The 20,522-nt window shown below is 53.7% G+C and overlaps 4 protein-coding genes across 9 annotated transcripts in view; 2 read left to right on the forward strand and 2 right to left on the reverse strand.

Moving 5' to 3' along the window:
- The first annotated feature begins 1,855 nt into the window (after positions 1-1,855).
- MXD3 (MAX dimerization protein 3) lies at positions 1,856-6,743 on the forward strand. Its single transcript, XM_046000500.1, has 6 exons — positions 1,856-2,550; positions 2,827-2,932; positions 3,589-3,618; positions 3,747-3,861; positions 5,950-6,133; positions 6,218-6,743. The coding sequence occupies exons 1-6, from the start codon at positions 2,481-2,483 to the stop codon at positions 6,331-6,333; spliced, it is 621 nt and encodes a 206-aa protein (XP_045856456.1). The 5' UTR covers positions 1,856-2,480; the 3' UTR covers positions 6,334-6,743.
- An 82-nt stretch (positions 6,744-6,825) lies between these two features.
- On the reverse strand, positions 6,826-10,320 carry PRELID1 (PRELI domain containing 1). The gene is made up of 5 exons (XM_046000499.1): positions 10,074-10,320; positions 9,276-9,501; positions 7,939-8,052; positions 7,745-7,823; positions 6,826-7,507 (listed from the first exon to the last, which is right to left on the reverse strand). Exons 1-5 carry the CDS (start codon positions 10,163-10,165, stop codon positions 7,359-7,361), a joined length of 660 nt encoding a protein of 219 aa, XP_045856455.1. The 5' UTR covers positions 10,166-10,320; the 3' UTR covers positions 6,826-7,358.
- Positions 10,321-10,431: 111 nt separating this feature from the next.
- Positions 10,432-12,646, forward strand: RAB24 (RAB24, member RAS oncogene family). The gene is made up of 8 exons (XM_046000501.1): positions 10,432-10,921; positions 11,006-11,074; positions 11,289-11,367; positions 11,477-11,544; positions 11,621-11,720; positions 11,940-11,990; positions 12,122-12,184; positions 12,304-12,646. Exons 1-8 carry the CDS (start codon positions 10,805-10,807, stop codon positions 12,366-12,368), a joined length of 612 nt encoding a protein of 203 aa, XP_045856457.1. The 5' UTR covers positions 10,432-10,804; the 3' UTR covers positions 12,369-12,646.
- A 1,226-nt stretch (positions 12,647-13,872) lies between these two features.
- NSD1 (nuclear receptor binding SET domain protein 1) overlaps positions 13,873-20,522 on the reverse strand; it is a 157,705-nt gene continuing 151,055 nt past the window's right edge. For all 6 annotated transcript variants that reach the window (XM_045999043.1, XM_045999047.1, XM_045999045.1 and 3 more), the window contains one exon: positions 13,873-20,309. In XM_045999043.1, the coding sequence (XP_045854999.1) occupies positions 18,679-20,309 (1,631 nt within the window). In that variant the 3' untranslated portion in view covers positions 13,873-18,678. The remainder of the gene's footprint in view (positions 20,310-20,522) is intronic.

The raw sequence follows: 20,522 nt of genomic DNA on the forward strand, positions 1-20,522 counted from the left end.
ACCCAGGTGTATCATAGCCACCAGCTGAAAACCAAAGACAAAACTAAGAAGTAGAGTAAAAAGACACTTCTTCCTCCATCCTCTCCACTGCCCTGCTTCCTGGGAGGTGGTGCTTCCTGTCCCTCTGGCTGGTGGCCCTGAGCTGTGTTCACAGGAGGCCTTGAGGCCAGCCTGACCTTAGTGTCCCTGCTGTTGCTAGCTCCTAGCTAGCTGCTAGGTGAAGGCTGCATCTTGGGGTGGTCACTCGGGTGTTCTTGCAGCCATGCCCTTCCCTTGCACAGCTTGCAGTGGGAGCGTCTCTGGCTCTTCAGGTGGGCCTTGCTCCCTCTGCAGGGAGCTCACTCCCTTCAGAACCACTCTCCGCCATCTTCCCCCCGCTCCGGGGTTCGGCCTCCTGGGTCGCTGATGTCTGAATAGCAGGTTTGTGCCTGTGCTGCGTGGGTGCTGACTTCAATGAAACAAAATTGGGAATTCATTCCCAAGCCTAGTGACAGCCTCTCTTTAGACATAACCGATTTGGGGTGGAGGTTTGGAGCACCAGTCGGCCTGTTGTGGGCCATGTCCGCCTCTCCAGCATTAGCCTGCACTGTGCTCTTTGCTGTCTGTATTGCCAGCCACGTCGGCCTTCTTTTGGTCTGTCTACATTCTTTTCAGCCTCAGGCCTTTGCACCTGTTGTTCCTGCGCCTGCAGGTCTCCCACACACCTCCTATACAGAGATGATACCTGTTTAGCCGCTTCCCCAGAAGAACCTTCTCAGACCTCCCTGATCAGGACAGACGCTCCTTAGGACTTGCCTTCATGTTGTGTCTTTTCCTATGAGGACCTGTCAAAACTGTAACTCTGTTGTGTGTGAGCTCTGCAAAGGCAGGAGTCCTGTCTGGTTTTGCCCATTTTGTATTCTCCAGTCCTGGGCACAGAGCCTGGGGTCCAGGAACTGCTCTGCTACTATTGTGAGTGGATGAGTGAATGGGTGGACAGTTCCAGGCAGCATTTTGGCTGAGCATGGCAGTGGTACCTCTGGGAGTGACTCTTAGAGAAACCCAAAGGTTTTTTTCTCCTGAGGACTGAACTGCCAAGTATCATGTGTTTCCCAGGACTGTCTCTTAATAAAAAATCTAGTGCCTCTTAGCCATTTCTCACTCAGCCCCCGCCTGGCTATAATGCTCCACCCTGAAACAGCTGCTTTCATCTTCTGGTCTCCACCCTTAGACTCACTGTTCCTGCAGGAGTGGCCACACCTACTCGTGGCTCCCCTTAGAAGTCACTGCATATACTCCTTTGGGAAGCTAAAAAGTCGTGTTAAAGAAGTGCTCCTGGACTCAGGCAACCAGGGGCTCTGTGGGAGGAAGAAACCTGTGACTGGTTTGCACTGGCCTCAGAAGTCAGCAGCTGCAACGTAATGGGCACAGATGGGCAAGGGCTCTGATCCTGTGTCAGTGCTGTCGTCACAGGGCTTCCTGAACATACAGGAGGGAGGTCACTTTGCAAGTAATACAGTTGAGAAGCAGCAGGGACAGGAGAGGAACCCAACTCTGGGGGCTCCAGAACCCTGGGCTCCTTAGCAAGCTAGTTCACCTGCTTCCAGAGTATGGCTTGGCTTGGGAAATTGGTACCCTACTGACAGTTTTGTAGCCAGCAGTAGCTTCCCTGCAGATGACAAAGAGCAGGAGGAGCCAGGAGACTATTCCCCTTCACGACAATAGGAAGCTGAGGCCCAGCACGGGCATACAGGGGCAGATGGCAGGCCGGCGAGGGCACGGACCCTCAAGCATAAGAGTCGATCTGCGCCCCCTCCCCCGACGCCTGCGCACTGCAGCTCCGTTCCCCGCCCAACCCCGCCCCGATCGCCCGGGTTTTCAAATTTGAAACCTGCTCCTTTTCCCGCCTGAACGTGTTGACCAGCGGAGGGAGAGGGCGGGGCCGCACGCAGCCAATAGTGCCTCAGAAGCTCCCAGGCCCCGCCCTGAAGGTGACGGCGTCCAGCTGCAGGAAGCATGGGGCAAAGGGGTGAGGGTGCCCCCCGGCCCCGCCTCTGCGGCGCCCACGTGCGGCAACCGAGCTGGGCCCTCCCGGAGACCAAGGGCCCCCAGAGTACCATTTTAGGTGCAGAGCCTTCGCCATCAGCTTGGGACTGGAAACTGAGACCCTGAAACACTTAGCAGCGCAGGGTCGTTGAGCAAAATGGGCAAGACGCGGCCCCCTTTAGCGCAGGGATTCAAAGGCTGAGCCTGGAATCGGCGCCCAAAGCAGCCCCGGGAGTCTGAGCGGGGGGGCGGGCTCGAGGAGGTGGTTGGCTGTTCCCCGGCCCCTTTGGGGGAGGGGCGGGGCCAAGGGCTGGGCCGTCCCAGGGGCGGGGTGTCCCAGGGGCGGGGCCGGGCCCCTGTGTTTGTTGCACCGTGTCAGTTACATTGTAACAAAAGTGGTGCAGCCGCTCTTAGGGCCAGCACTCTAGGCCCGCCCGCCGCCAGCTGTCGCCGACATGGAATCCGTGGCCAGCAATATCCAGGTCCTGCTGCAGGCGGCAGAGTTCCTAGAGCGCCGTGAGAGAGGTGAGGAAGAACTCTTGGCCGGTCTCCAGACGGCAACCTCCCTGACACAGGCCTGGGCTGGACTTGGCTCCCAACAAGGATGGCATGCATGACTTTAGGCAGTAACCCCGGGGCACCCCGCCCTCAAGTTGTTGGGGGAAGGGGTCCCAGGCTGTTAGACAGGGAGGGGTTGGGGAAATGGCCCTGGCACCAAAAGCCCTTCCCTGACCGTGCCTTGCCAGGGGCGCCTGCTGGAACCAGCCCCAGGCTGAAGCGGGCTGGGGCTCTCTCTGGCAGAAGCCGAGCATGGCTACGCGTCCCTGTACCCGCACCGCAGTCCAGGCCCAGTCTACAGGAGGAGGAAGCGATCCCCCCAAGCTTCTGGCGCGCTGGACAGTGGGCGGTGAGGAAGGCTGGGGATGGTTGGGGGAGAAGGGGGGATGGGTGCCATCCCTCATGGGGCCTCACCTTTGCCCACTTCCTCCTTGTTGCTTGTATCTCCTGGGTCAGGTCCCCTACTCTGGAGGCAGTTCAGACCTTTCCTGCCATCTCCTTACTCCCCTCTGTTCATTCAGGGACTATTTCTTGAGCACCCCGATGTGTCAGAAACCATAAACAAGAGACTTCAGGGTCCTTCCACTCACACTCTTGCACTCTGCATCTCCACTCAATTCCTCTCCCTCCTACCCCCAGACTTCTCTTTTCTCTTCTCATCCCTTTGCACATGCTAATCCCTCCAATTTTAAAGCCTCTCCCTCCACCACTCTACTTTGGGTAGCACGTTTCTGGCCCACCTCAACTGTCACCTCTGTCCAGGAAGCTGTTCCTGACTGCTGGTCAGGGGACCTCGTTTGGACCCCACAACGACCTGGGCAGGCCTCTCAGCATTTGGCTTGGTATCTCTGCTTCTGCCTGCAGGCTCCAGTGCTCAAGGCTGGTACAAGGGCCCCACATTAGGCTAGTTTGGGGCCCACATCTTTAGTGGATTTTAAGTCCCTGGGACTGAGGGTGTGGGTAGTAGTTGACGCCCCCTCACCTCATCCTCCCTGGCATTGGCAGGTCTGTGCACAACGAGCTGGAGAAACGCAGGTGAGTCCCAGCTTTGCCCTGACGGCACTGGGCCCCAGGAACCATCTGCCTCTGGCCTTCCCTCCCCTGTTGTCTGTCTGGCCAGCAAGGCTAGGCTGGCACTGCCCTCCAGACCCCTTCCCCCGCAGGAGGGCCCAGCTGAAGCGGTGCCTGGAGCAGCTAAAACAGCAGATGCCCCTGGGGGCTGACTGTGCCCGCTACACCACCCTGAGCCTTCTGCGCTGGGCCAGGACACACATCCAGGTAAAAAGTTCCTGCCTTGCCCTGCAGCCAGCCTGCCAGAACTCGTAAGATGTGTAGTGGGGAGGGGCTATGTGCAACTAGGGAGAGGCCTGAGGTAATAGCCCAGCTGTGGGACATGGGACAGTTCTCTGTGCTTTTGGCTTCCACTGTTAAGTAGGAAGAAAAGCAGAAAACAAAGAGGATTGTTCTGAGGCTTAAGTGAGTTTGCCCAATAAATGTTCATGGTTATTAGAGCTATTATCAATTCAGTCCTAACTGGTCACTCAGCCTCTCTGGACTTGGTTTCCCTCTCTCTACAGAGGGGCATGGCTGTTGAAAACATTCTGATGTGTTCCGTGTCAGGGTCCTTAGGACTGCAGAGGTTTCCGCTCTCCCATCCTTCCAAGGCCTCCCGTTCTGAGCCGTCTATTCTGATGCCGTTTTGGGAGGCAGTGCCAGAGACCAGGAGAGGGGAAGGACAGAGGAAGCCAGTCACTCCTCCTCCCAGCATCCTTCTGCGGACTGGGCTATGTTCAGTGCCCCCTGGTGGACAGGAGTGGGGTATGTGGGCTCATGCCCCATGCAGCCCCAGATTGGGGGGGCGGAGGGAAGCGGGGGAACTAAAAGTAGGCCTCTGAAACAAGAGGACTTTTACTGCCCTCCTGGCCCTCTTCACAAAGAAATAGGAGCACGGCCACGCCAAGGACCGAGGAACACAGCTAATGAGAGGCAGAGTTATAACCCAGGCCCAAGCCCCCTGCCTTGCAGCTTCCTTCAACAGGTGTTTATTGAGCACCTATTCTAGGTACCAGGGGCTGTGGCAGACCCAGATCCATTGCTATGCAGCACATCAATCACAGTGCAGGGACTGTCAGCTCTGCCTCACAGTACCCACGTCCACTCATTGTGCTGAAGAACACCCTAGCCTGGTAGCAGGTCTGCTTCTCACCTGGAGCTTTCCTGGCCTGGTTCTTAGAGGGATGATGTGTACCCTGTGGGGGCTGGCTGGCCCATCGGCAGACTTGGGGATTGCTCCTTCCTTGAGGCCCTATCACCCCTCCCAAGAGAGGGCCCTTGAGGCCCTAACTCCCTGGCCTCCTGTTTTGCCTCTTCTGGGCTGCCCTCCATACTGCCCTAGAATGTAATCTGGAGCACACAAATCTGTCCAGGTTGGTCTCCTGCTGGAAAATTTCCATGGCTCGTGACAGGGCAGTCTCAGTTCCTTACTTCCTATGAAACTATAGGCCCTTCACAGCCCAGGTGTTGCCACTGGTCTGCTTTTGGTCTCATGTCTTCCCATGCCCTACCAGAGAAGCTGAATCCTCCATGATCTTCCCAGTTTCCCTCTGCTTGGATGCTGCTTCTTGCCCCATCTGTGCCTAGGCAGCTCTTACTCATCTTTCTACACCCAGTACAAATGTCCTCTTGTTCAGTTCTTGTTGACTGAATGCAGGCTTTTGCCCAGCCAGGGCTCTGGTGGGAGAACCCTTGGCACTCCAGTCCCTAGACCCCAGGCTGGCAGAGCTTGAGGGGGATTAATGCTAAAGTTCTAGGGTTCCTGGGAGGGTCTTAACCAGGAGTCACAAACCCGCAGGCTTTGGTCTGTAGTTTCTAAAAATTTAAATTAGCTGCCAGCATTTAAAAGGATATCTGACATGGAAAAATCTGACTTTCAGCTTTTCTTAAACTGGACAATGGGGCAGCGCTAGGCCCGTTTGCATATGGCTGTAACCTGCTAGAACCCAGAGGGGGGCCACCTCCTTGAGCTGTAGGGCTCACCTGCCACCATGTCACAGGCCTCCCCGGTCCCTGCTGCTTGCCATGGAAAGACTCCCATCACTTGATGAGGCCCTGACCGCCCTTGAGACTGGGATGCCCTTCCCAACTCACCCACACCGCATGCTCACAGGGCATGTACGTGGAACCGGAGGGCAGGAGGGCTGGTTTCCTGGAGGCTATTGGGAACCACCCTCTGGGGCCTAGATTCAGTCACCCCGCCTGGAACAGGCCGTCACCAAGTTGGCCATGGTCTGCTGTTGAGTGGTGCTGGGGTGAGGCCTGAGCCCCCAGGCAGCTGACCCTGGGCCCTCGCTCTCTTGGGACTTGTAGAAGCTGGAGGAGCAGGAGCAGCAGGCGAGGCGGCTCAAGGAGAAGCTGCGCAGCAAGCAGCAGAGCCTGCGGCGGCAGCTGGAACAGCTCCGGGCACCAGCAGGGCTGGGAGAGAGAGAGCGGCCGAGGGCAGACAGCCTGGACTCCTCGGGCCTCTCCTCTGAACGCTCAGACTCAGACCAAGGTGAGTGCCCTGAAGCCAAGGAGTCACAGGGGTGGTGTGGGCTGAGCCGGCCAGGGTCTCCTGACTGGACCCCTCCCTGCGCAGAGGAGGTGGAGGTGGACGTGGAGAGCCTGGTGTTCGGGGGCGAGGCTGAGCTGCTACGGAGCTTCAGCACCGGCCAGGAGCACAGCTATTCACATAGCAGTGGCACCTGGCTATGACCTTCACTGCTCCGGAGCAGGCCTCCACCCACAGACTGCCCTTGGCTCTGATGGGGGAGCCCCCCACCCCCTCCAAGCCTCAAGGGCTGCTTGGAATGGACTAAAAGGACCCTTACGTGGGAACAGGTGCCTGCCCCTCACCTTGCCGCTGGCTGCTGGCAGTCCCTCCTTGGGGAGGGGTGCCTGGGTTTCCCCTGAGCCCTGCAGGGCAGGCAGCTTGGGCCTGGGCCACCCTTCTAGGCCTTTTTTGTAGCACTTGGCTCTGCTGTCCCCACGGGCGGGGGTGGGGTGGGGCAGGAAGCCTCTTGGGCCCCACATTCCTTCCTAGAGAAGGCCCCCTGACCTTTGTCCCAGATACTGTACAGTATTTTCATTAAAAGCCTCTTTACTAACTTCCTGTCCATGATCTTGCCGGATGAAAATGGGAACTCCCAGTCACAGACAAACTGGAAAAGAGGAAATGAGATCAGTAGCCATGACTGACACTGTGCATCATATTAGGCAGTGGCCCTTTAATCATCACAGCTGGAGGCTGTTCCATTTCACAGGTGGCACTGAATACAAGACTTGCCCAAGGCCCAAAGCCAGGAAAGTGTGGAGTCAAGGTTCCAACTAAGTTTTCTGACTCCAGAGCTAGGGCTCATTGAATTCAAGAACTGTTTATTGAGTGCCTATTATGTGCTAGATACTGTTCCAGGTACTTGGGACACATCAGAGAACATGACAAAGGTCCCTGCCCTCATGGAGCTTACAGTCTGGTGCTTCCTAGCCCTGTACCTGCAGGCTGTCTGGGACCGGGCAGGCCCCTGCCCCTCCCTGTGCCGGATGTGGGCATCCACAGGCCTGGCTCAGACGTGGGCAACGTGCCTGCTGCACTGTCAGTGCCAAACAGGACACCCAGCCCCAACCCACCCAGACAGCAGAAAGGGCTGGAAGTTGACTTTTAATAATAAAGTACAAGGGGGACAGAGAGAGGGACTCGAGCCGGGTGGTCAGGTGTCCTACCGCGCCGGGGCCTGGGCTAGCTACACGAAGTGCTGCTGTTGCTGCTGCTGCTTGGTGGCTGCCTTGCTGGCAAGGTCCTTGGCCTTCTCTGTAGCTGCCAGTGCCGTCTCCTTCGCCTTCTCCTTGGCTTCCTTGGCTGTCTCAACGAGGGTTTTGGAAGGGGCCTCACCTGCAGCAAAGGGCAGGGGCTGGATTCAGAAGACTCCCAGAAGACCCACCTCCACACCCCTCCTCCCCAGTATTCCCCCACCTAGGGCCAGGCCCCTTCTGAAGGGTGGTTATTTGCCCCAGGGTACAGATGAGGAGTCCCAGGCTTAGAGTGGGGTGGTGACAGCTGCAGATTCCAACACCCATCAGGGCCACTAGGACTGCACCCCAGGCTCTTTTTGTGCCCAGGGGCCCTCACCCTGCAGCTTGGCCAAGATGTACTCAAAGCCCTTCATAGTCTTGGTCACATTGCTTTTGAACCGGGCAAGACCAAACTCCTGGCAAAAGAAGAAAAGGGGGTTAGGATTCTGAGCTTCCCACTGAGCCCTAGCCCAGACTTCATGCCAAATGCCTGGGCCCCCAAAGCCCCAGCACCCCCACAATGCCGCTCACCTGGACAGCTCTGGAGACACCAAATAAGCTAGAGGAGACCCAGGCTTCCCGGCGGATTTCGGTCCAGCCGCTGTTATCAGAGTTCACACAGTAAACACATCGTTCCTCCACCACCTGGGCAGGGAGTCAGGCCAACAACAATTGGGTGAGAGTCTTTCACTTCATCAACTTGCACATAAATTTGGTCACCTGCCTCTTTTTCACAGGGTAAGGCAATAAAGTGAAAATCCACTTTTTTCCCCTACTGTGTTCCCAACCTTCATTTCAGGAAGAGAGCAAGAACATAAAAAGGGCCACTCTGCTCTCTAAAACCTCTCCTCTGACCCTTTCAACTAAAAGGCACATAGACTCGAGCTCAGGAGCGTGTGTGCCAGCTCCAGCCTGGCCCTGGACTTGGTTTGGTAGCTTTAGGTGCAGTGATTTTAGCCTGCCTGCAACCCACTGCAGCTCCTGAGCTTCCTGGCAGGCGAAATAAAAATGGAAATCAGGCAAACATCACAGCTATCAGCTATCAGTATTTTGGAACCAGGACTTCCAGGAGCAACACTTACTAGACATGTCTCACAGCTGTATCACTTATATTTGTAATTTACAAAACCAGATTATGCCCTCAGGGTAGTCAGCTGTGAAGTCTTCAGAAAACTCTGGGGCAGAACCTCAAGGTGCCCGCTCACTCTGTGACCTTGCAGGGCACTTCCTCTCTTGGAACCTCACTTCCCTCTTTGCACAATGGAGAGTAATACCTAGCTCCCAGAGCCACTGTGAAGAAGCTAGTTTAGAAAAAGAATGAGAGCTCTCTGAAAACTTTTACAGTATTCACACGAGAGATGATACTGTAGGATGTTCCTTTAACCATGGTTTTCCAGCTTTTTTATAGGCAAGAAATCAAGAGGTAGGTATATGAACTTTTCCCCTCAAAATCTCAGGCAAAAACCCATTATGTAAGACAGGTAAAGTGGAACTCCTCTAATCATCATGAGCAAGGGGCCCAGATCCTCTCCCCTCAGAGGCACAAAGAAATTGCTTACGGCTTGATGGATTCCTGTTTGAAAATCACTGCCTCCTTCCCTCAGCATCACTTTTGTGGGCCTAAACGAAATGTGTGCCAGGTACAGTGAAGGTGTTCTGTATTTAGTACTTGGGACAACTCTGTAACAAGTACCCCTCCCCCACAGCATGAATGAAAAGACTAACTGGCTGAAGAAAATCATCTGAGTTTACAATCTAGTTTACTCCCCAGTAACCCAAATCTGCCTCAGATAATAGAAGCTCCATGGCTTCCTAGCCATATGTACCTGGAGCTACTTTTGGGGAACGAAAGCGGAGGGTAGTCTCACCATCAGCCGGGCGTGGTTGATGTTCCAGGTGAAGGTGGTCATGGTCTGGTTCTGCGGGTCCACAATAGAATCCTCCAGGATGTACACCGAGTGAGCGACATTGGCAGGAAACAGTCGCTCCGCCCAGCGGGGCATCCTGTTGGTCTTGGTCAGGAGACGCCGGGACAGGAGTTTCTGGTCAGGGGTCACCTCCCGGTGCACTATGTCTTCCGTCAAGACATGTTTGCTGCCAAGTATCAGAATGAAAGTGACCCTCGGGTGCATGCCGCTGAAAGACTGCCCGCTGGGGTTCCCCTCTGGAGCTTCCCCGCCCAGAATGGCCATGCCTTCCCCAAACTTGCAACCATAAGTACCGTGGCTCAGACCTCAACTAGAGTTCCTTGCGACTATCCGAGGGCAAATTCCACCTCCCGCCCTCTTGCGGACCAGATTCCAGCGGGGACTGGACCTCAAGATCTACTACACCAGTGGAGAACGCCACAGGCAAAGGAGTAGGCCAGCGCCGGGATTTCCAACCCCAAGATCCCTTCCAACTGCTGTGCCACCGCCTCTTCCTGTCTCACCACCCCGAAATGAGAGAACCTTGGACTACAGCCTCAAACCACCGCCCGGGCCCAGCCTCCTTCCACTACCTTGCAGGCCTGGCCTGGCCGCTTCTCGGACAGGGTCTTCTTACCCTAAAGATGGCCCCGGTTCCGACGGTGCCCTACCTCGGACTAGATGTCGAGTCTCTCCCGGACCCATACTTCGATCTCCAAACAGCGAGTGGGGAGGATTGCTCTTTTCAGGGCCACGTACCTATAGGGATTCGGGTACCGCTGCCAGAAGGCAGCGAACACTTGGTCCCAGGAACTCCGGAGCACGCTCTGGCCCAGGAAATACTTCACCATCGTCCCGGCTGGGGCGGGCTCAACACCCGCGCAGCATCAGGGGTGCGAAGCCCGGGGTGGGGCACGCGGAGACCGGACCGGGGCTCGGCGCACGCCCGCCAGGCTCGCAGCTCAGTCACCACCGCGCCGCGCCCAAGGAGCCGCCGCCGCCATGAGGAGTTGTCGAGCCGCGCGCAACTTCCGGCGCAGCGGCGCTGTACCCACCACTTCCGGCGCCCGCCCACGTGACCACGGTCCCGCCCCCTCACCCTTTACCACCCCCCCTCCCCCGCGGGAGTCGCGGCGCTGCGGGTCGGATCCAGGTTGAAGGGGCCCCCAGATTCCGTGGGGGATTCCGTGCCGGAGAGAACCCTAAGCCCGGCGAGGGAGCTGGGTGGCGGTATGCGGCGCCGTTGAGAGCGCTGCCGCGCTGGCTCCCAGGCCGCCCCGAGCCCTGGGCTCTTCGAAGGAGGTTCAGCGCCTGGGGCCGAGCTGCGGGCAGACGCGGACGCTGTCGGAGCTCCAGCCAACGCGGTGTCTCCAGTAGTAGGTTGGCGCCTGGGGTCGGGGACAGAGGCTTGGGCGCTGCCTGCCCGAGCGGAGATCCGGGCTTGCCTCCGCCCCCGCTCAGGACCCTTACGCCGGTGAGGCGGCCCCGGGATGAGCGGGCAGCGCGTGGACGTCAAGGTGGTGATGCTGGGCAAGGAGTACGTGGGCAAGACAAGCCTGGTGGAAAGATACGTGCACGACCGCTTCCTGGTGGGGCCCTATCAGAACGTGAGTGCGCCGCACGGGGCCCGGCACGAGTGGGGAGGGAGCTGGCCCGCACCCGCGGCCCTGATCACTTCCCCCTGATTGCAGACCATCGGGGCCGCCTTCGTGGCCAAGGTGATGTCCGTTGGAGACCGGACGGTGACTCTAGGTATTTGGGTAAGTCCCCAGGGCACGCAGTCCTGAGAAAACCCATTCATGAGGAGGCTTACATTCTCCTGCCTATTATCAGCTGACTTGTGGTCTTGTAGAGGCCATTTTTCTATTCTAGACCCCCGTTTTAAAATGGGTCTGGAGGACTTGGTGTTAGTTTGCAGTCTTGGGGAGTAGCTCGGTAACTCAGGCCAGGGCTGAGCCGCTCCCTGCTCTTCAGGACACAGCAGGCTCTGAGCGTTACGAGGCCATGAGCCGAATCTACTATCGGGGCGCCAAGGCTGCCATCGTCTGCTATGGTAAGAGGGGTTCTGGCCTGTTCCTCAAACAAGAGAGGGTGGGTGTCAGGATGGCCTCAAAGAACAGCCCCTGATCCTTGGTTGTGTTTTCTGCGTGTCCTGTATCAAGACCTGACGGACAGCAGCAGTTTTGAGCGGGCAAAGTTCTGGGTGAAGGAACTGCGCAACCTAGAGGAGGTAAGTGCCAGATCTCACCAAAGGCCTAGGGGCTGGTGGTCCATGGGAGTGACCCTGACCTTGTCTTCTGCTCCAGGGCTGTCAGATCTACCTGTGTGGCACCAAGAGCGACCTACTGGAGGAGGACAGGCGTCGTCGTCGTGTGGACTTCCATGACGTCCAGGACTATGCAGAGAGTAGCTGTTGCTCAGCTCCCTGGGGGTGGGGGAGGGAGGTGGCTGCTTGGGTGGAACACAGAAAATAGGGACTGCCTTAGCTGCCATGCCAAGACGCCTCCGGAAGGTCTTCTGGCTTCCCTGAAGGTGTGGGGTCTATTAGATTCCCTGAACTGCTAGCCTTTCCCTTTGTATCCACCTCATTCTCAGGTAGGAGGCTTTAGTCACTTCTCTTTACAGATATCAAAGCTCAGCTCTTTGAAACATCCAGCAAGACAGGCCAGAGTGTGGGTGAGTGCTGTCCGGGTCTCCTCAGAGCAGGAACAGGCAGGGGCGCCAGAGAAGAGCCTAGAGGGCTGGGTTACTGGGTGACTCCCGTTACTGGCTTTCAGCCCTCACTGACTTGTCCTTTTTCCTGCCAGACGAGCTCTTCCAGAAAGTGGCAGAGGATTACGTCAGTGTGGCTGCCTTCCAGGTGATGACAGGTGTGTGTGCATCCCCAGCCTCTCTGGAGACTTCTTCTAGGCCCACAGCATCTGGCCCCCTTCACGAGTTACCTGATCCCCAAACAGAATGGGGCTGAGCTGCCACCTCTCTTTGACAGAGGACAAGGGCGTGGACCTGGGCCAGAAGGCAAACCCCTACTTCTACAGCTGTTGTCATCACTGAGTCACCACCATTCACCTGGCCTAGGGGAATTAAAGGAGTTCCCCCAGAAGGGCTAGACCTAGCTCCTGTCTGGGCTTGAGTGGTCGTACGTCTGAGCTACCCCGGTCCCCATGGCAGCAGAGGTGGCACCTGCCTGTGCTGGCCCATGAAACAGAGGCAGCATTGGGCTGACTGATGGGCATGAGGAGGGTAAAGGCTTATTTGGACCCCAGGCTCCTGTCCTGGACAACACTTGTGGCTTTTGATTTGTAAATAAAATCAATGCACTGTGAATCACACTCAGCCCTTCTCCCTGCTGTGTGGATTAGGTGCCAAGACACCTAGTTCTGGGGCCACCTGGCTGGTCTCACTTCTTATATTAAGGCTGCTCTCGGCTCTTACTCTTTCGGAAGCCAAGTAACTCCTGGATTGCATCTGAGATAATGTAGAAACAGGGGCCTTTTCCTGTTCTTTAGGGGGGACAAAGATAAGTAAGGGCTGGGGTTGGGGCAATGTGAAGCTCACGCAAGGCAGGCACTTAAGTGGTGTCCAGAGATCAAAGGGTCAAGCACTCCTACCTCAGACTGGCTGGTTCTACCACTGCTTCTGTCACATTTAGGTTCATGAGTCATGTCTGTGGCTCAGATTCTAAGCTTCCTAGCAACATACTACAAGGTGGCTTAATGGAAGAAAATTTTAAGTTCTGCAAGACAGAAAGGTCTTACAGATCCAGACTGGAATCCAGTTCAGCTATCAACAGAAAAGGTACCTGAACTTGGCCTGAGTTTCTCATCTGTAAAATCCGGTGACCACTACCCAGTTCAGGACTGCGAAGATCCTGAACAAAAAGTTAATTTTAGGACTGAATGTTTGCCTTTCCACACTATTCCCCAGAGGGCTTTCTGCTGAAGGGCAGGAATTTCAGGACTAGGTCAGAAGGAGAGACAGACTCCCAAGACTCCCCAAAGTATATGTTTGGGGAGGAGGCCAAATACCTCCTTAGAACTATCAGGTGTTAGGGTGGATAGAGCTGGTGCTTCCTGTTCAGCTAAAAACCATACGGCAGCCCTTTTCCAGTACTGAAGGCCTGGCAGCTTTGCCTCTGCTTTCCTGCCTTAGGCCTGGGCCAGGTCTTCTGCAGTGCCTAGCACCTATCTCTTAAGAACTAAAGACATGGCCAGAATGGTCAGACTCAACGCTCAGAAACAACTTTGGTTCCACTTCCTTTTTAAAAACCAATTCCTCAAAATACCCTTCCTTTATGGGTAATGGAAGCTTCCTGTATAGGAGCTGAAACTGACACCAGCCACTCCCAAAAGAAGTGAAAGACATTCTGGCAGCTGGTGGTGCTGGGAGGAAACCCACACCACTCCTGGAGATGCTCAGAGGAGGGGCTCACCTCCACCATGTCCCCAACCTGGGAACTATCTCAGAGGCTGGTTTCTGCTCTCACCCCAAGCCCATCCTCCCTCCTGTTAAGCTACATCTCCCCACGGACAACAAACAAAACACAGGGCAAGGGCCATTAAGAGTAAAGTTAAACTTTACTTTACAGTAATTTTTTTTTCTATATACAAAGAATTACAGTACATGTTTATGGGGACTCCTACAGGGCTCCCCTCTTTTTCACTAAGAGTTTCACTTACAGCTGACAATCTATGGGGAGAGGAAGGGGCAAAAGACCAGTGATGGACCTCAGCTGACACCCCCCCCGCCCCTTTCTTAAAAATATATAGATCTCTATTGTCAGCTTGTTTCTTTGCCAAGACTTAGAAAGCTGCTCTTCCATGAGCTCCTGTGTGCTGCACTCACCCATCTTCAACACACTCCTCTACACGCACACACAGGCAGCACCCACCTCGGACCTGGAGACCGCCTGTTCTCTGCCCCTACCCTGGAAGTCTAAAGCACCACAACTGTTCATCTCTGCTCCTACTCCCTGGGCACATCTCCTGTCCACAAAGCTTTACTTGACTTCCAGGGTGTTAGACCTGAAGCCCCTCAATAGCCTGATGGTTTGAAAGTCATGGGAAAGCAGCTCTAAAGAAGGGATCACGTGAGAGTTTAACATGATTTTGCTTACACTGGTAGGAAACATTTCTCAGGCTGTGGATTTCTAATTAAAATAAACTCTTTCCACTTCCTTAAGAAATATTACCCTTAATCTTCATAAGCAACTGAGGTGCTCCCATGAAAGTAGAAGAGGTAGAGAGGGGCACAAGGTAACACAAAGAGAACCCCCCACAGGCGGAGCTCTCTACCAACCTGTTCTAGGCATTGTGGACTGAGGCTACACCAGGTGACAAGGTGACACCAGCCCTGAGAAACTCAATGGCCACCCTCATCTGGATACAGCATCTCTTCCACCTAGGATTACACTGACCCACTCCAGGGTCGGGTGCAGGCTTCACTGAGGCTCTGCCTTCTCTAATTGAGCCTCAAAGAAACGATTCTATACAGAATTTCTTCCTCCCAACAGGAACCTGGGTTTCTTAACTCACCAGTCCCTCAACCCTTGGCAGTGCTTATTTATACCAGAAAATTAGCACCATCATTACATTTTTTTGTGTGTTCAAAGCAATTATCTATTCTTATTTCAGTTTGTACTACAGCAACCTCTGGCCCTGCTGCACTGGCCCTAGGAAGCTCAGCTGAGAGCTAACTGGCTACAGCCAATGGAAGTCTCATGCAGCAGCTACCTAGCTCTAAGTGATCTGGAATGTCTAGCACATGAACAGTCCAAGCATTACTTAGCAGGAAAAGGGGCTTGTGGCAGCTCCTTTCTTGCCATGATCTCAGGTGAGGAGACTGGACCACTCGGACCTCCTGGTTGACAAACCGCAAGAAGATGACAAGATCCTCCTAAAAAGCCTTAGGAGAAAACCCACTTTACAGGAGCTGAAGGCAAAATCTATCCACGTTTAGTGCTTTCCTGATTCCTTTCCACAGGGTAAGGTGCGGGACCAGACTTCTTCCTGCCATTCTGTTCTCATGATGTGACCTGGGAGTCCAGCTCCAATGAGGAGGTGCTACTGAGCCTGGGAAAGGATCGCTGATGCACTTTGTGCCCCAACTATAGTATGGGGTAGAGGATGTGAAGATAAAATAATTATTTCCATCAATGCTAAAGATGCAGATTGGGTTCATTAGAGGATCAACACAGTGACTTAAGTCACTTCAAACTCAGTACCTTTAGGGGGAAGAAGACATTTAAAAACCTGGGATCCTTCTATAGCAACGGTAGCTATTTGCTATTAGAATGGGTTTGTTCCATCAGGAGAAGCAAATGAGGCTTTGAATCCAAATCTCAACAGTTTCCATAAAGTTCTTCTGACTTAACAGGGCGAGGATAGATACTGGTTCTTTAGCTACCTATGGAGGCTGTGACTTCCCCTTTGGAAACATTTCCTGGGGACTGGCTTAGAGGCACTTCTCTCTTGAGATCTTAATTTCCAGCCATTTGGCCAAATACCAACATCCTGCACAAAGATCAGGAGTTTCTAAGAGAAAAGCTTTTCTTTTAACTGCCAATTCACACCCTCTGGAGAAAAGGTCTCAGTATAAGGCTCCAGGAGAGTCCCCAAGGATGGCAGGGTCACTCCTTCCCCCTTGTCCCTCATGCCAGAGTTTCAATTTCCCAACAGTCCTTTAACTCTGCTTCTAATTGTATGGTGACTGCTTTCTTGATGTTAACAATCTGATATCAGATGCTGCTATCAGTGGGCCTAATAGCTGAATTTCTAGTTTAATTCTACCTGAGAGTCAGTAACCCTTACAAAAGCCTGGATATCCATCCATTTAGATAAAGAACTGCCAAACCCCCCACCCCCATCCCCCAAACCAGGCACAGCTCAAAAGTTGTTTTCCCAGGCAGGTCTGGAAGGAAGTAAATGGTGGTGAATGGAAAGAACCAAAACAAAACCACAAAGTGGCCAATCATGGCCCACCTTTCCCTCACTCCTTGTCCTGTGAGACATATCTAGAGCGGCTGTCAAGTCAATTACCTACCAAAGCCTACTTCAGAGAAGCTATTTCAGGATCAAACTTCTCCATTTAAATTTTTTACATAGCCTGCACACATACCCCTCCCCCCCAAAAAATTCACAGTTTATTTCATGAAACAAAGAGCTACGGTAATTTAACACACAACATAGTGAAAGAAGATTCTGACAGTGCAGTGCGAATATCTTTTTCTGATCACAACTACAGATGACAGGAGAGAAAAGGGCACAGGACTGGCACCAAGCAAACCCTACTCATACAGCCTAAAAGATTAGGGAAAGGGACCTACTAGCTGCAGTTATATACTTATTATTCTCACACATGATAAATACTTAATATAATGAACTTTAATGTTCTGGGTGATTTCTTTAAAAATATCTTTTCCATGGTTTAAAATTTTTTTAAAAAGAAAATAAGATGCTTTGTTTTCTCTTCCTTTTGAACAAAGAGCTTTTCCTCTCTCATGACGTGGGAAGAGAGATAGGATGAAAAGGGGAGAACTAGGCAGGTGGAATTTACAGAGGAGATTTCGAGGTCTAAATGGGATACAGAGAAAGGTCCCTAGACTTGGGACAGCCCTGCCCAGCCTCGTACCTCTGCCTGAGTTCAAGTGTCTCAACCCGAGACAGACTTTGGGGAATAAAAGCAAATTCTTCTTTTAATCTTTATATAAAGCGCAAATGCTTCCCTAACTATTGTTCCCTCTTTAGAAGTGATGTAACTTCAAAAGGAACTTAGGAGGAGGAAATTGGGACAAAATACAGAATCTTGTGAGGGTGTAAAAGCCATAACTGAAACAGAATGGCCAGGAGACATCTGGGCCAGGAGATGGCCTGTTGGCTAAAGCTACTGGCTAAGTTGGCAAAGCAGAGAGGTAAACACGTTTGGTCTAGGGACAAAGGAGGGGTGAGTGAATGGGAAGGAACTGGCCAAACAGCACTTCCTGTTGGCAGTTGGTGAGCTGGGTGAATGGTAGGGCAGGGTAGCACCAACAGATTTCCCAGCCCTTGTGCCCCAGCTCAGGGCAGCAGTAACAGATAATCAGCAGTTATGAGGAATCATCTCTCAGACTGGACATTGCTCTAAACACCACATCTTGCCAGTCACAGGGGAAGGGTTCTGGCCTGCTTCCGAACAAATCAGCAGGCAGGTGCCCTCAGTACAGAACACAGCAATGCTAAGGGATGGGGTGGTAGAATCCACCAGTGAAGGAGAGGACGCCCTCCATTCAGACAGGAGGGCAAAGGATCAGAAGAGAAGTAATTTTCCATCAAGATCTGGCACTCTCCCTGAGCTGGTGGTAGATGTAGCCCAGAGTTTGCCAGAGATCCCCTATATCCACTGCCCGACTCTGAAATCTGAAAGCACCTGTTTGGGGGGCGGGCGTGGGGTGGGCTGATGTAAAAGGAGGAAAATTGGTAGAAAAGAAAGGTAAGCTTGCCAATTGCCTTCTTATACTTCAGGAAAGCTATGTCCTTGTAGAGCCCAGCCTCAACAACCAGCTGCTCTGCCAAGGACAGATTTTCAGACTCTGCACAGCCCCAAAGCAGTAGCAGCTGCCCAGCCAACAGCTCCACTTGGCCTTGATGCAAACCCCTGCTCCCCACTCCCACCTACAGAGACCTCCACATGAGCGTGCGTGCAACATACACACACACATGCACACCCAACCAGGGGACACTTACTCAACACAACCACTTTTGGGACCAGAAAGGACATTACAAAATGAGTCTGGTGCCCCAGGGCCCCCTCAAAACTTCCTGTTATTTCCTGACCAAAGGTTTGTCAAAACAGCCTGGGAACCCAGGCAGGCATGTTAGGCTCACAGGGATCAGGTCTTATCTTTGTTATCTCCTGTCAGTGACTAGCACCTGGCCTAGCACATGTGAATGCTCAAGAAATCACCACTGATATGAACAGTTATCAGTTCTTCCCAAGTGTTCATTAGGTGCCCTCGGTGGGGCTCTGTAGGGCTAGAGAAGTAACTCCGAGAGCCCCTCTATCTTCCAATCTGACCAGTGGAATTGAATCCCATGCTTGACTCCAGAGTGGACTTTTTATTTCAAGTTACCATGTGTAAAGGTTGGAGAAAAAGACCCAAGTCTGTCTGTCTCCTTGGCTGGGGCCCACTTGGATTTCCATACATGGTTTACACAACCACATGCCCCCAATGGCTAATGTCACAAGAGTTCTGAGTGTTGGGATATAAGGAAAGAGTAACAGTGGAAAAGTGTTGGGGGTCTGTTTTTTAAGAGGGGAAAAGAAAGAGGATTTCCCTTCCCCAAGAACCCTGGGGGCAGCTGGTCTGGTCATGTGACATTTACTCATATTACTTCTGTTCTGACTCTGCACACTTGTGACTGGAAGGAGCCTGGTTAAGAGCTGGAAGTGTATTTTGCTCTGGTTTAAGGTCTTGCCCTCTTCCAAGAGACCAGCAAGTCTGTGCCAATGTCTGTGTGCTCCCAGAGGACCAGCAAGATGGCGATATTGTCTGTCCAGCCACCATGGGCCAGAGTCCTGGCCCTGGTGAGGCCTTTCCCAGGGCCCAGGGACTCTGCTCTGCAGTTGCCAACTTCTTCTCTTCAGTACAGAAGGAGGATGGGGCCTTCCCAAGAGGCCTGAAGGACTGCCCACTCTTGGCAGCAAGTCCAGGTAGCTGCTGGCCTCCGGCCATCTGCTTCACCTGCTTCACCAGGCCTGGTGCTTGGCTGGGAGGCCCTGGTGTCTGCTCCACCCCTGCAGGTGCTCTTCCTGAGGCCTGAGTTGTTGGCTCATATAAAAAAGCCTTGGCAGGGGGCTGAGAGAGAAGTCTGGCATGGGTGAGTGATTTAACTGGTTGCCAGGAGTGCTCCGAAGGGACTGCTGCTTTCCCCGGTGGCTGAAGGACAGGATCTGACACATTGCCTCTCTCTACAGCTCGCGGCATCTGCCCCAGACCTTTGCTGGCAGTCCACGAGCTTGACTCCAACACTGGCATCTTCTCATCAACCTGTGGTGTGACCTCATGAGGTGAAGTAGCCCGTTCTTTCTGGTGAGGAGTCAGGTCTATGAGATCCATGACCAAAGCAGCTCTATTTTTTGACTGAGTATTCTGGTCCACTGGCCTCAGCGCTTTTTCTTTAGCTACCAGGGTCTGAACCACAGCTGATAGTACTTTGTCAGGAGGTGGGAGTCTCTGGGACAAAGAAGCATGGGATTTGTCTGGGGGCCTGTCTGAAGTCTGGGGTTTGGGACTGCTGGTGACTAGCAGTCTGTCTGGCGGTGGAAGTCTCAGGCCAGCAGGGACTGGGGTTTTCTCCAGTGACTGGGGCCTTGGGCTGGCAGCACCTATGGATTTATCCAGCCTTGGGTCAGCTGTCCCCAGAGGTCTTTCCAGTGGTTGGGACCTGACTGAGGTTGAGGAGCTTACTCCAGTCACTGAAGAGAGTTTGTCCGATAGTTGGGGTCTTGGTCCTGCCACTGCAGGTGGCCTGTCCAATGGCTTCTGGCTGGATACCAAGGATTGGGATTTGGTCCCTGACCCAGCAAGGTCCCTGACCCTATCTACAGGCTGGGTCCTGGAGTCAGTTCTGTCAGAAGGTCTTTCAGGAAGCGGTGGTCTCTGACAAGTCCCTGCCAGAGCTTTTTTGGACACTGATAGTGTCTGGTTGGTGTCAGCAGGCAGCTTATCCAACATCTTGGGCCCCTGAGCAGCCACTCCTGATGAATGCTCTGCCAGGTGAGTGCCTGGGCCTGGAGGCAGCGGTACTGGGGGAGGCACATACTCACGGATCTCCCCAGGTTCCAGAGGGTTGGGCCCACATGGGTCATGCTCAGTACAAGACAAACGCCCATCCAATTTGGAGATGAAGAGCATCCCTTCCCGATGCTGCTTACAAAAGGAGCTGGGACACATCTCACAGAATGAGGCTGCTTCCTTCCCACAGATGTCACACTGATGCCAAGGACACTCCCATTTCCCTAAAAACACAGATGTGAGACAAACGCTTAGGAAAATAAGCAAGGTGCGTGAAATGAGCCATGGCCCTGAGCCCAAGTCAAAAGAGTGATTTCAAACTGCCACCTTCTACAGAGAGCTCATGCCACTCACCTGACACCTCCCCTGCCCCAGAATCTGATTCTCCTGCACAACACATAAAAATAAAAGCCAAGTACCAAGTAGCAACTGAGTAT

Source organism: Meles meles, chromosome 3 (assembly GCF_922984935.1).
Source record: "Meles meles chromosome 3, mMelMel3.1 paternal haplotype, whole genome shotgun sequence".
NCBI classification, from domain to species: Eukaryota; Metazoa; Chordata; class Mammalia; order Carnivora; family Mustelidae; genus Meles; species Meles meles.